Source organism: Pagrus pagrus (genome assembly GCF_965226575.1).
Source record: "Pagrus pagrus genome assembly, chromosome: 8".
NCBI classification, from domain to species: Eukaryota; Metazoa; Chordata; class Actinopteri; order Spariformes; family Sparidae; genus Pagrus; species Pagrus pagrus.
In genome coordinates this window covers 31436923-31449461 of record NC_140192.1, presented here as the reverse complement: position 1 = coordinate 31449461, position 12539 = coordinate 31436923, and the positions used below count along the sequence as shown (strand labels likewise).

At 38.7% G+C, this 12539-nt stretch overlaps 1 protein-coding gene across 1 annotated transcript in view; it reads right to left on the bottom strand.

Moving 5' to 3' along the window:
- Nucleotides 1–189: 189 nt before the first annotated feature.
- The window catches only part of LOC311261923 (uncharacterized protein), a gene marked incomplete at its 5' end in the record, with an annotated part of 35101 nt that continues 22751 nt past the window's right edge, over nucleotides 190–12539 (bottom strand). The window contains 16 exons of the mRNA XM_084360936.1: nucleotides 190–1051; nucleotides 2800–2982; nucleotides 3087–3167; nucleotides 4837–4943; nucleotides 5148–5313; nucleotides 6474–6536; nucleotides 6696–6749; nucleotides 6858–6875; nucleotides 6973–7026; nucleotides 7199–7252; nucleotides 7839–7892; nucleotides 8954–9007; nucleotides 9249–9302; nucleotides 11435–11488; nucleotides 11577–11630; nucleotides 12464–12517. Coding sequence (XP_084217062.1) covers nucleotides 908–1051; nucleotides 2800–2982; nucleotides 3087–3167; nucleotides 4837–4943; nucleotides 5148–5313; nucleotides 6474–6536; nucleotides 6696–6749; nucleotides 6858–6875; nucleotides 6973–7026; nucleotides 7199–7252; nucleotides 7839–7892; nucleotides 8954–9007; nucleotides 9249–9302; nucleotides 11435–11488; nucleotides 11577–11630; nucleotides 12464–12517 — 1248 coding nt within the window. The 3' untranslated portion in view covers nucleotides 190–907. The remainder of the gene's footprint in view (nucleotides 1052–2799; nucleotides 2983–3086; nucleotides 3168–4836; nucleotides 4944–5147; nucleotides 5314–6473; nucleotides 6537–6695; nucleotides 6750–6857; nucleotides 6876–6972; nucleotides 7027–7198; nucleotides 7253–7838; nucleotides 7893–8953; nucleotides 9008–9248; nucleotides 9303–11434; nucleotides 11489–11576; nucleotides 11631–12463; nucleotides 12518–12539) is intronic.

Here is a 12539-nt window from a genome sequence, read left to right as displayed (position 1 = left end):
TAAAAGCTGCAGTGCCCAGCTGTTAATTTTGGATGTAAACTGCTAACATTGGCAGATGCATTGGCCCAGCTGATCTATTTCATATTTAATTTAATTTTATTTAAAAAAAATATTTTTAATTTTAATTTTATTTAATCTATTTAATCTTTCAAAAATGCAGTTAAATAATTAAAAAACAAACACCACAAGTCAAATTATGTGGTCTTTATAAAAAGAGTTTAACTTTGGCAAACTCTGACATGTGAATTTCACCAAGTGAAAACCAGCTCAACATTGCTCACCTATATAGTAACAGAGAGAACTGGAGAGTCAGGAGAGGAAACAATCATATTTGCTTTGTTACATGACCATTGAGTTGTCACTACATCACCCAGCTTCCAGCACCACCTATGTTGTCACTTGAGCACAATGATCAAGCCAAAATGTACCTGAATCAAAATTAAAATGACTAAGTTAATGTTAAGCATGTACATAAATAGGAAAGTTCCAAAAAGACACAAACAAAATGTACAAAATATGGTTAATGTCAAGAATGTCAGGTTTATAATATCCCTGGTCTAAAATGTGTCCGAAAACAGTCTGTGATAACGGGAGAGAAACTCTTTCTCTTGCTGGATCGTCACTTTACTTTGTGTCTTCTGTCTTCATTGTTTTGTCGTTTTGAAAAATGGTTGTGATTGGTCAGTTTTGACCAAGAATTCCCACTGTGAGCAGCAAAATCGCTGAAAGACATCCACAATAGATTGGCTGGCCAGCACGCTGGCAAAAAAGTTGGACAACAGTGAACTACAAAGCAATGGCAACTATAAAATGATGTCACGCTATAAAGACCATAAGTCCATAAGTGCCAGAAATACATGGTGTCCCTGTGCAGAGATGCAATCATGCTCAGAGACAGGTGGCATCCCTAGCTGAAGCACGCTGGTCCGATGGTGAAGCCAAACTTCTGGGTTACTTCTTTGTTTCCAAATACTGCCAGGTCCCTGAGAGGCAGCAGTAGGAGATCTTCACTTTCAAACTGAAATATTGACTCGTGGGCTCCTGACTCCAGCTGTGGAAAAGAGAAAGGGTTTGAAAGTACTCAGATAACAAGTGAATATCATTCCTGTTTCTTGGTCTTCGTGTTTGTTTTAGCCACTCTAGCAGTGAGGCTCTACAGATGGCTATGTCAGTCTATTGACTGGATTAGGATATCATTTTGCACAGACCTTCATGGTCCTACTGACTTTGGTGATCACTGATCTGTTCTCTAATGCCACTAGAGGGTAGTTTTTAGTGAAATATCAGGAAACACACATTCATGACCCCCATCATATCAAATTGTAATAACTTTGCTGATCCCTTAACTTTTCATATGTCATCATCATATCAACATCTTAATTGGTCCAATACTATAGTGTTTGAGTAATACCTAAAAAACACATGATACAAAGACTTCATTTACACCCTTGATAGGTAGTCGATATTGTGCATGCTTCACTCTTTTAGCTTTGCAGCTAAAATTATGATTTGATTATGAAAAAGGCTTTAGGTAATGTCTTTTCAAATCAATTTGGGATTTCAGGGGTTCCGGAGACTTAAATTTGGCTGGATGAACTTTGTGGAGTTTGTTTTTGTTTTTTTCCCTTCAAGTCCCCAGCTACTTCAGTTGTTTAGGAGAATCCTGCAACGCTGTTTTGCTGTGAAGCTCCAGAAATGTTTTGTGGACTACGAAACTTCACCTGACTTTCCATCAGCATGGGAGGACGAGATAATGACTGGGTTTTTAACTTTTGGGTGAACTGTTTCGAAGAGATGGGCTTATGAGCATGATTTGTGACATCACAAACAGTTTGGAAGCCAATCTTGATCCAATATTCAGCATACACAAGTGTGGTGTAAAGCCTCCAGTGCACATACAGTGAGTAGGAAACATCTGGCAAAAGATACAGAAGTATCCACTGCAGGACCACCACACTGCTGAGCAGCTTCTTTTTTATCAGGTTGTGAGACTCGTGAACTCATCCACTACACTCCACCACAAAAAACAGTGGTTTTTGTTTCTTATATAGTATCTAAAGGGATTATAACTCACTTTTTGTGCCAGGAGTAGGTGCCATTTAAAGGACTGTAATTGTTCCCTCAAGCTGCTAGCTGTGTCGCTTTCTCACTGTCCTCTCTCTATAGCCTTCTCCTTCTCCTCCTCCTCCTCCTCCTCCTCCCCTTCTGATGGACCACGGGCCCCTGGAAACATCCCTCTCTTCTGGCTCCCGCTGCCTCACATATTGACAGATCTGGATCATCATACCCTGGGCTCCGCTGGATCATTGCTCTCCTCTGTTTATTATCTCCTCATATTTGTACTTCTGTAAAATGTGATGCCTCTTCATTCTGATGTTTTCTTTTTACTGCTAATTTTTTTGTATGGCCTGTCCTCTTCCAGGTCACCATGGTGGAGAGGAGGTCGTGTGGTTCGGGCGCCACTTGGCGATGCCTCAGTCGTCCTCCTGGATCCACACACTTTACATGTATTTTATATAATTTCCTTATATCATATGAAATTTGTAAACTGTGATTTTTTAGTTCTGTTCTGTACTGGCAACATTTATTGCACGTCCTGGGAGAGGGATCCCTGCTCTGTGGCTGTTACGGAGGTTTCTACCACCTTTATTTTTTCTCAATATGCCAAGTTTTTCCTCACTCAAATCGAGGATCTGAGGACAGAGGTTGTCGTTCACTGTACAGACTTGCAAAGCCCACCAAGGCAATGTGATTGTAATTTTGGGCTGTTTAAATAAAACCTCCATCATCATCACTTACCACACAGTCTTGCAGTGACCCCAGGTAACTCTGCCTCCGAGTGTCAGCCAGGAACTTGACTTCCCTCTCTGTGCGGCTCTGTGTGTTTCCTGGCTGACAGAAGTAAGTGATGTTCTGAGTGGAGAATCTGCTGTTCAGTCGCAGAAACCTCCACTGCACCACATCTGCTCCTGGATACTCAAACTGGAGGTACGGGGTTTGCACAGGAGATGTGATTTAGAGAAAGAAAAAGAAAGAAGTGCAGTCCATTTCAGACTAATAAAGTAATATCTGGGTCAGACACTCACCTGGAAGCCATCTTCAACTGTGCTCAACCAGTGAAATGACATATCTGTGCCAGAATCCTTCAGCCAAGCTTTCACTGGAACCTGTGGTATCACATTAATATGATGTGTAATTGCAAATAATAAAGGTGCATTCAGCTTAAGTTACAAACTGTTATCAGCAGTTTGAACTATTATCACCAAACATGGCCTTGGTTTTGAGCATATGTCAGAGTGAGATCTTTTATTGTAAGCTTTTATCACTTGGTCCTTTATTTATATTGCATGTTTTTTATACTCATTTGATGTTTTTATCTTTTTGCATGTGTGTTTTTTGTTTGGAGTCTCTACATCCTCCCCTTCCCCCTTAAGTAGACTTGAGTACCTCCAATCCCCATTTTTCTTGTTGAACTGAACACTGCCCTTGAATATTGGACTATAGGACCTTCAATTTATGCACTATTTTATGTGGGTTTTAAAAAAAATATATTTTAATTGGTGTTTTAATAGTTTTAATAAATTATTAAAACTTTCTCGGTGCCTCTTTCTTAACAGTGAAGTTACTTTGCTGGTATTATAAAGAACCTCACACTACTGTGTGACACAGACTTAACAAACAATGTCACTGCAGTGAAGACTGGTAGTCCCTACACTTCATAATAGATATTATTAAAGGGCCAGTGAGTAGGATTTAGTGGCATGGTTGCAGATCAAGATGTGTTGCAGATTATGGCCAACTGAACACCCCTTGTCTCACCCTCTCCTCTGGGAGCCACTTAAAAACTCGAAAAGGCTCTCTCTAGAGTCAGTGTTTGTTTTGGCCGTTCTTGGCTACTGTAGTAACATGACAGTGCAACATGGCAGGCTCATGACAGACATTCTAAGGTAACGAAACACAACAATTCTTAGTTTCAGGTGATTATACACTAATGAAAACATAATTACGAACATATATTCAATTTCTTCCCTTAAATCCTCCTAAATCCTACACACAGGACTTTTAAATGTTATATTGTGTACCTTAAGTATTTGGCAAAAAAAAATGATTACTAGATGTGTTGGTATGGATCCATATTGCACACATTTCTAAACTGAGAACACAAAATAAATGATATCTTTGGTTCAAAGATCTCTGACAACCATTTTTAAAATCGGAAGATGAAAAATTATTTTGGAAATATGTGTAAACAGGTTTTATAGTTTTAAGGTAGTCATTTACTGGACAATACTTTATTATAACCATCATTAATAAATGTTGAATCTATAGTCCTAGTAAATTTTAGGTAACAGTTATTTGACTGTTAACAATAAAATGCTTTATTTATTAAGCAATTGCAAAAGTTTTCTAAAAATAAGTTGCACCTTAACAATAAACAATGTCTTAATAAATGGTTTATGAAGCATTTCATTGTTTGTTCACAGTGAAATAACCATTGACTTAAGTTTAATTAACTATACTTTCACCATTTATTCATAATGGTTATTATGAAGTGTTACGTATATGATGTCTGTATATAATGTATATAGACATGTATACATGCATATAACATAAATAATCCATCCACACGGAGCACACGCATTTAATCAGTATTTATTTCTCTATCTTCCTGCTAAACTCCTGGGAAGACAGCAAACAAGTGTAGTGGAAGTGACAGATAACAGGTAAGCAACAGATTTTCTTAGAAGTGGGTGTAACAATTAGTAAAAATCTAAATGATACTATGCTTTTAATGCTATAACGAATGAATGAATGTGTATCGGCTGTAGTTGATACCTGAGGCTGCAGTGGAGACAGACACGTCTTTGGCTCTGCTGTGAAGTCACAGTACACTTGAAAAGCATCAGCTGGGCTACCCTGGTTAGGATCAATGTAATACATCCCTAAAAGAAGATGCAACTTAAAAACATGCTGTCAACATACTGTACTCCTGTGCATATTCACAATACATAAGCATGACCTGCTGAAGGAATTTCATACCTACAGATCATGGTACACTCTGATGATAAAACATGTATGGCTATTTCAGTTTATATTCTTTCCTTATCCTTGTAATTCTTCAGAGCATCAGTGACTGTGACTCTCACCATTAGTGGAGTTGGGGTGAGCGAGCCACAGCTCCAGACATGTAGTAGCTGGGTGTTGTTTGCTGCCATCTGGTGGGTTTATGAACCAGTGCAGATCTCTCTGAAGGGAGTCCAACAGAGTCCGGACCAGGATGAAGTTGGGCTTGTCTGACATGTATATGAGCTCCTGAAATATTAATTGCAAAATAAAGAGGGATATAGAATATGCATGAATAAGGTCACATAATGAATTGAGAAACTACAAGGAGCACATTTTACAGATCAAGGTGTGTTGATTTGTTACTTGGAATACTACTCTGAGTGTTATGTATGGAATTTGTTTTATATTGTCTCAGTCCCCCAGCTTTATGAAAGTGCAATTCTAAATTGTTGGAGTACACCTTTAAGACTTGCTAATCAATCCAGAAACAGGTAAAGATATTAAAATAAATACAATGAATAAACCAGCTCCAAAAACAACTAAAGTTGATATGCCCTGGAAATCAAGCAACATGGAGCTGAAGAAGAAAATGCAATTGTATGTAAGGTAGTGTGTGATTCAGGGTTTTCTACCTGGACGTCATTGTAAATTAACATTGTAATTGGTTCTATTGAGAAAGCTGCAAGCATCAATAAAGGAGTCCAAGCACTCAATTCCTAATGAACATGCACGTTTTGAGCAAGCACTCCTCCATCCGATTGACTTCACACTTAAGGAAGAGCAGTATTGAATTTGGTACAATTTGGACACTTGACACGTTCAATATCAATTAATCTTGAATAAACAGCAAACACTGCTCTGTGCAGCAGTGGGGAAGTGGCTTCAGTGCTCTGGCTTCAGCACAATGAAGCTGGGCTCACACGTAATCCCACGAGGTCAACACAGGTTTTCTATTTGGCAAGAACTGGAGGTGACATTTTACATTTCTGTCAACAGTAGCATGCTCGTTAACATTAACCTCAAGGGCTAGAATGTTTATTATTGTTTGGCAGCTGCTTCAGGATGCCTCTCTCATTGGTTGGGTGTAAATATCGGACGGATAATCTGTGCTGAACAGCATGTTTTAAAAGGGCCCCGCACTAGTGCAATTAATTGTGGACAAGTTCTAATAGTTTCTCTTGAGAAGTTTTTTTTTCATGGTTGGTCTTTTTTAAGTCTGCTGCTCACTTTCTTCACATCCTTAATTTACTGCCCCCACTGCTCACCGGCTTAATTGCATCTTGCGTCATGTAGGGATAATCTCTGAGGACCTGCACAACCAACAATATGCAGAATAGGCGAGACAGCAATCATGTGCACACAAATGGACAATGTCTCTGAGACACGCAGTTACCATTCACTCTTACTTTCAGTTGAGTCACTGTGACATTCAGGGAGGTTCCTGGGGGTCCAGGTGGGCCAGGTGGACCCTATCAAACAGAATGTGAACCGTAAATACAGATGACCTGTGAGATGTAACACATTTCTGTTATTCAGTGACATAAAACTTGGATTAATCTGTACTAGAAACATATTAAATTACACTAAACTGCATTATTCCCTTGTCCATTGTTTGTACATATACTCACAGGTAAGCCTCTCCCTCCAATAGACCCTGGTATTCCAGTAAATCCTTTCATGCCCTGTTGATCACCAATAGCATCTGATTACAAATGTTATGTGTTTGTTACTCTTGTTGTGTTTTTCTTCATATTTCTCAGGAAACAACCACATCTTTCCGATTTACCCACCTTGTGTCCAAACAAACCCTAAAAAACAGATAAGCAGACAGGAAAATGTTAAGAATGAAGTTAATTCTTTCCAACATCACAGCAGTCATTATTTCAGTTATCAGAGATGACTTACAGGCAGCCCAGGCAGGCCAGGAGCACCTTGTCTACCTGGTGGACCTATATCCCCCTAGGAAACAGCCAATACTGCAGTATGATTATAATTGCAATGATCTAATGAACATTAAAATGTAATTTCTTACAGTGGATTGTGTATTCTGATGTGAGCACAGTGACGAGGTCTAATAGGGTTGTGTTTGATGTGATGTATATGATGTGAGCATAATGTTAGGTTAGTCCACCTGCTCTCCTTTTTGACCAGCTCGCCCTGCCTCTCCAATAGAGCCTTGCATTCCCTGAAACATCAATATATTATTTTATTTTACGTTAAACCAAACAACAAAACAAATACTTACATATAGTACATCACACAGTCAATGTAATCACTTACTTTAAAAGTCAGTGCTTAGGCTAAACAGGAACACTGAGGCCTACTGAGAAGCTCTGATTAACCACATTGATAGACGGAGGAACAGCCTGAGGGGCCCCAAAATCTTCTGTTTGATGGCAAAAAAGCTGATATTCTTCACATAAAATATGAGAAGGCTCGATGTTATGGTACCTGCCATAGACACAATGTCTTTAGTATATGCTGGGTAAAAATTTTACTCAGGCATTTGACCCACAATCTATTACAGTCGAGATAATCAAGCTTTTAGCTGAATAGAGAGGCAACTGTACCATGCAATGATTCCATACTGCAGAACGCCGTCAGTATTATAGACCGAAGACATTAACAGGATCTGTTTGTTCTTTCCAAATAACCTTAGTTCCCACAGAAAGCTAATGCATTGTTGTACCTTGCTACAGATAAACTGCATATATGTGCACTGCAAGATAAAGCAGCAGCAATCCACACACTATACTGATACCAGAGCTCACCTTTAAGCCTTCTCCACCAGGATGACCAGGTGGTCCCATGGCCCCAGGTTCTCCCTGCATAGGTAGAGATGCACGGTGTACTTTCTTAAAATCATAATGTGTACAACAGCCCATACAGGTGGAGACTACAATCAGTCCACTTTTATTCAGTCTTTGCAGTAATGATCAGCCTTCTGTCCTGATGTAGACATCCAGCTGTATGCTGATGATATACTGTTTTATGACCATGTTTGCACAATGCTGGCAGCCTTTTGATTTTCTAATGCAGAAAGCCATATGACTACTGAATTGTGGGAATGAATTGTGCCATCAGCTGAACTGTAAGTTCTGTAATGTGCAGTGAGTGCAATGTATAGTATGATCCCCAGACAAGAAAATAATAATAATGATTTGCCTAATTTTGCATTCATCAGGAACTTAATCACCACTGAAACAGCTACGTTATATATCAATGCTCGGATAATCACATATTTCATATCCTGTCTGACCATTTCAAACTTTACATAAACATACAGTGACTAAAACAATTCCATTGAGGTCACATTAAATAAAACAAACAAACAAACAAATTGAAACTCCTCAGCTGGGACAATTGATCAATTTCTGTTTCGTCTTTCCAACTCCACTTTAAATATTCATCATCAAGTATTTCTATTCAGATTACCAGAGGTACGATAAGAAAAGACGACACACATTTACATTTATACGTCAAGGTCTGGATAAGGAAATGCATGTTAAGGCAAATTCTGGTATTCTTAATGCTGAGTTTAAAAATACAGTTACAGTTGTAGTCTAGATCAAAATCGGTTAAATGAATGGAAATAAATTCTTGCTGGTAGTTCCTCGAGGTAAAATCCAAACTCCTCTCTCTGACTCTGGCAAAAACAAGCACTTTGGACATCACCCATGTTTAAAAATACTGGAATTCCCTTTTCCATGTGTAAATGCACACAGAGTGCATTGTGATCAGAAGGCAATCATGTGAGGTTGTCGTTTTCACACTGCGATTAGATCCATCCAACGACACCACATTCTTAAGTAAAAAATACATCTTTTCTACCTCTTCCAGCAAACTTTAAGTGGTGATGAAAAAAAAATGAAGTCTAAAGGCCTACCTTAAAGCCTGGTCTACCTATTCCACCTTGTTCTCCACGTGAACCAGCTTCACCCTTTTGAAAGAAAAGATTGTAAGAGTAGAGATGAATGTTATTCATTATGGTTGTACTCAGCAGTTCATTTTAATAAAAGGAAGAAGCAGGATGAAAAATACAAGGTGACAACATTCACACTGAGGCTGTCCAAACAGAATGCGTGAAGAAGAGATTGCAAGCAACACTTATGATCAAATTAAATATCAGATTGATTAACAGCACACTAGTTCAAAGTAATCTAATGATGCTAAAAGCTTACATATGTCCCGCGTCTCCCTGGAGGACCAAATGCACCCAAATCTCCCATCTTCCCCTGCAGGGCCAGAGAACATCAAGACTAGATTCAATTCAGTACTCTGATTAACCTTGAGTCATTTTTAGAGTTGAAAAAAAGTAAGTAAGTAAGTAAGTAACTTTTATTTATATAGCACTTTTCACAGATAAAAATCACAAAGTGCTTCACAATAAAATAAAATAAAATACAACAGTAAAAACATAACAATACAATGAATAAAACAGTTTAAGACATTAACTAAAAGCCTGCTTAAATAAAAAAGTTTTCAACTGTTTCCTAAAAGAATCCACAGATTCGGAGCATCTTAGAGAGAGAGGCAGGGCATTCCACAGTTTGGGTGCCACTGCCTGAAAGGACCGGTCACCTCTGGTCTTAAAGTGGGTGTGAGGGACCACCAACAATCTCTGACCTGAAGACCTCATAGTACGGGCAGGTACATGAAGTGTAATCAGGTCAGAGATATAAGGGGGTGCTTGGCCATGAAGGGCTCTAAAAGTAAGGACCAAGATCTTAAAATGTATTCTAAAATGGACTGGTAACCAATGCAGGGAAGCTAAAACAGGGGTGATGTGTGCTCTTTTGTGAGTGTGAGTTAAAAGCTGTGCAGCTGCATTCTGTACAGTCTGGAGACGGTTGAGCTCTTTTTTGTTTATGCAGGTAAAAAGGCTATTACAGTAGTCAAGACGAGAAGAGATAAAAGCGTGAATAACGATTTCAAGTTCAGCTTTTGACACCATGTCACTTAATTTTGCAATGTTCCTCAGGTGGAAAAAGCAGTTTCTGATCAATTGTCTGGAGTGCTGCTCTAGCGACATTGCAGAATCGAAAATGACACCTAAGTTTCTGAGGTTTGGCTGAAGAGATGAGCCTAAAGCATCACCAATGTACTGACTGAGCTGAGGGATTTTGTCATCCGGGGCAATAATCAATGTTTCTGTTTTATCAGAGTTAAGCTTCAGGTAGTTGTCGTTTAACCATTTTTTGATGTTGGTCAGGCAGTCAGTTAAGGAAGACAGTTTATGGAGCTCAGTAGGTTTAAACTTACAATACAACTGAATGTCGTCAGCATAAAAATGGTAGGATACATTGTTATAGGACCTGATTATTGTTCCTAGTGGAAGAATGTACAAAAGGAATAAGATTGGTCCCAAGACCGAGCCCTGGGGAACCCCACATGGGAGTTCAGTAGTATCAGACATAATCTGGTTCGCACAAACACTAAAGGTTCTACCTGACAGATATGATGAGAACTACTGTAAAACTGTAGGTAAGTAGTGCAAATTCAGTAGAATGCCTTTTACGGAATCCAGACTAGAATTTATCGAGGATGTCATGGTTTTCTAAATGTATAGTGAGTTGTTCTGCCACCACTTTTTCTAAGATTTTTGACACAAAGGGGAGTTTAGAAATTGGCCTGTAATTTTCAGGATGTGATTGGTCCAAACTGGGTTTTTTCAGCATTGTTTCGACAACAGCATGTTTAAAGACACAGGGAACAACTCCAGTTTAAAGAGATAAATTAAACACATCAACAATACAAGGGCCAATAGAGTTAAAAGACTTTTTGAACAGCGCTGTAGGGAGGACATCTGTAGGACAGGAGGAGGGTTTCATTTTATCAAGAAGGGTAGAGACATCATGTAATGTTACTCGGTTAAATGAGGACCAAGTGTGAGGGGGTGACAACACACAGGCAGACCCATAACAAGATGGTGGTAAGGTGTTTCCCCTGATATCTCTGATCTTTTCAATAAAGAAAGTGTGGAGTGCATTACTGTCTGTTTGGGAAAACACGGGAATTTGAGGGGCGGTAGGGGACACTATGGAGTGTATGGTGTCAAACAGGATTTTGGGGTTTTTCTTATTCAAAGATATTAACTGAGAGAAGAAGCGGGTTCTGGCAGTTCTTAGGGTGTCATTTAAGGAGGCTCTCAATTCCTTCTAGATGAATCCTGTGAACTTAAAGTTTAGTTGATTTCCATAGGCGCTCTACCTTTCGACAGTTTCTCTGGAGAGACTTAATAGGTTCATCAATCCACGGACAATGATTTTTATGTGAGACATGGCTTGATTTAAAAAAAAAGCATTAATAAAGTCAAGATTTGTAGCACAGCTGACACAGATTGTCAGAATAAACGGCCACAACTGACCTTTTCTCCTTGCCTTGCTCTTATGCCTCTATTTCCAGCTTTCCCTCTTTTCCCCTTCAAAGGAAAGGAAGGAAATAACATAACATTTAAAATGCAGTATTACATTTCATATTCATGATAGATGACAGGTGTGTCATTCTACCCGCATCCCAATGCGTCCATCCTTCCCTGGATGTCCACTTTTGCCATCGTCTCCCTGAAATTCAATTAATGGAGATTCATTTAATGTCAGATTCTAGAAATATTTTAAGTGTAAACAACATGTCACTTAAAAGGTACACTACGCATTTTTCTAAAAAAACAATGCATATAGACAAATAATTATCTCGATAATCACTAAGACCCTGCCCTCTGCCTGCCTTTTCTTATAAATAAAAATAGCGTGCGTAGGATTCAGGTCAAAAGGTTGTGTTCAGACGAAACACAGATATGTTAGACAAAAATGTTTTTAATCATAACACAAACTTGAAATGTGAAACAGCTTTTGCAAGCTTCATGTAACACCCATAGCTGCCTATAAAGAGTGAGTGAACTCCCCTACTTAATATTCATTCATACTGACTGCATAAAGATGATCATGTCAACTGCAAAGATAAAGGCTACAAAAACTAACTTGACAAGTTCTTAATACAAAAATAATGTTTGGTGGATACAGTGTGGGCATTACAAATGCAAAAAGAGACATTGAGTAGCAACTGACGGACATGGTGAATAAAAAAGAAGTGGTCCAACATTAAAGTGGACACCAAAAGCACACAGCCTTACACAGTGTTTGTGCCAAGGTGCGGGGGAACAAAGACACGCAGCCCACCCCCCCTTGATGATAAGAATAATATAGACAAGAAGAGTAATATAAAATATCACCAATGTCATTTCATCGTATTATGTTATCTTTGATGTTATATTATTCTTGATTTACTGAAGATGTGTTTTTGTTTAAGATGCTATGATTTATGTTCGAGAAGCAAACTGTATGATGTTGAGTCAATCAATATATGCATATGTATGGACAGAGATGTGTGAGCTGACCTTTTGACCTTTTTGTCCTTTTCTTCCCTCCAGCCCAGGTCTACCTTTTGGTCCCTGAAGGCAAAAGAGACGAAAA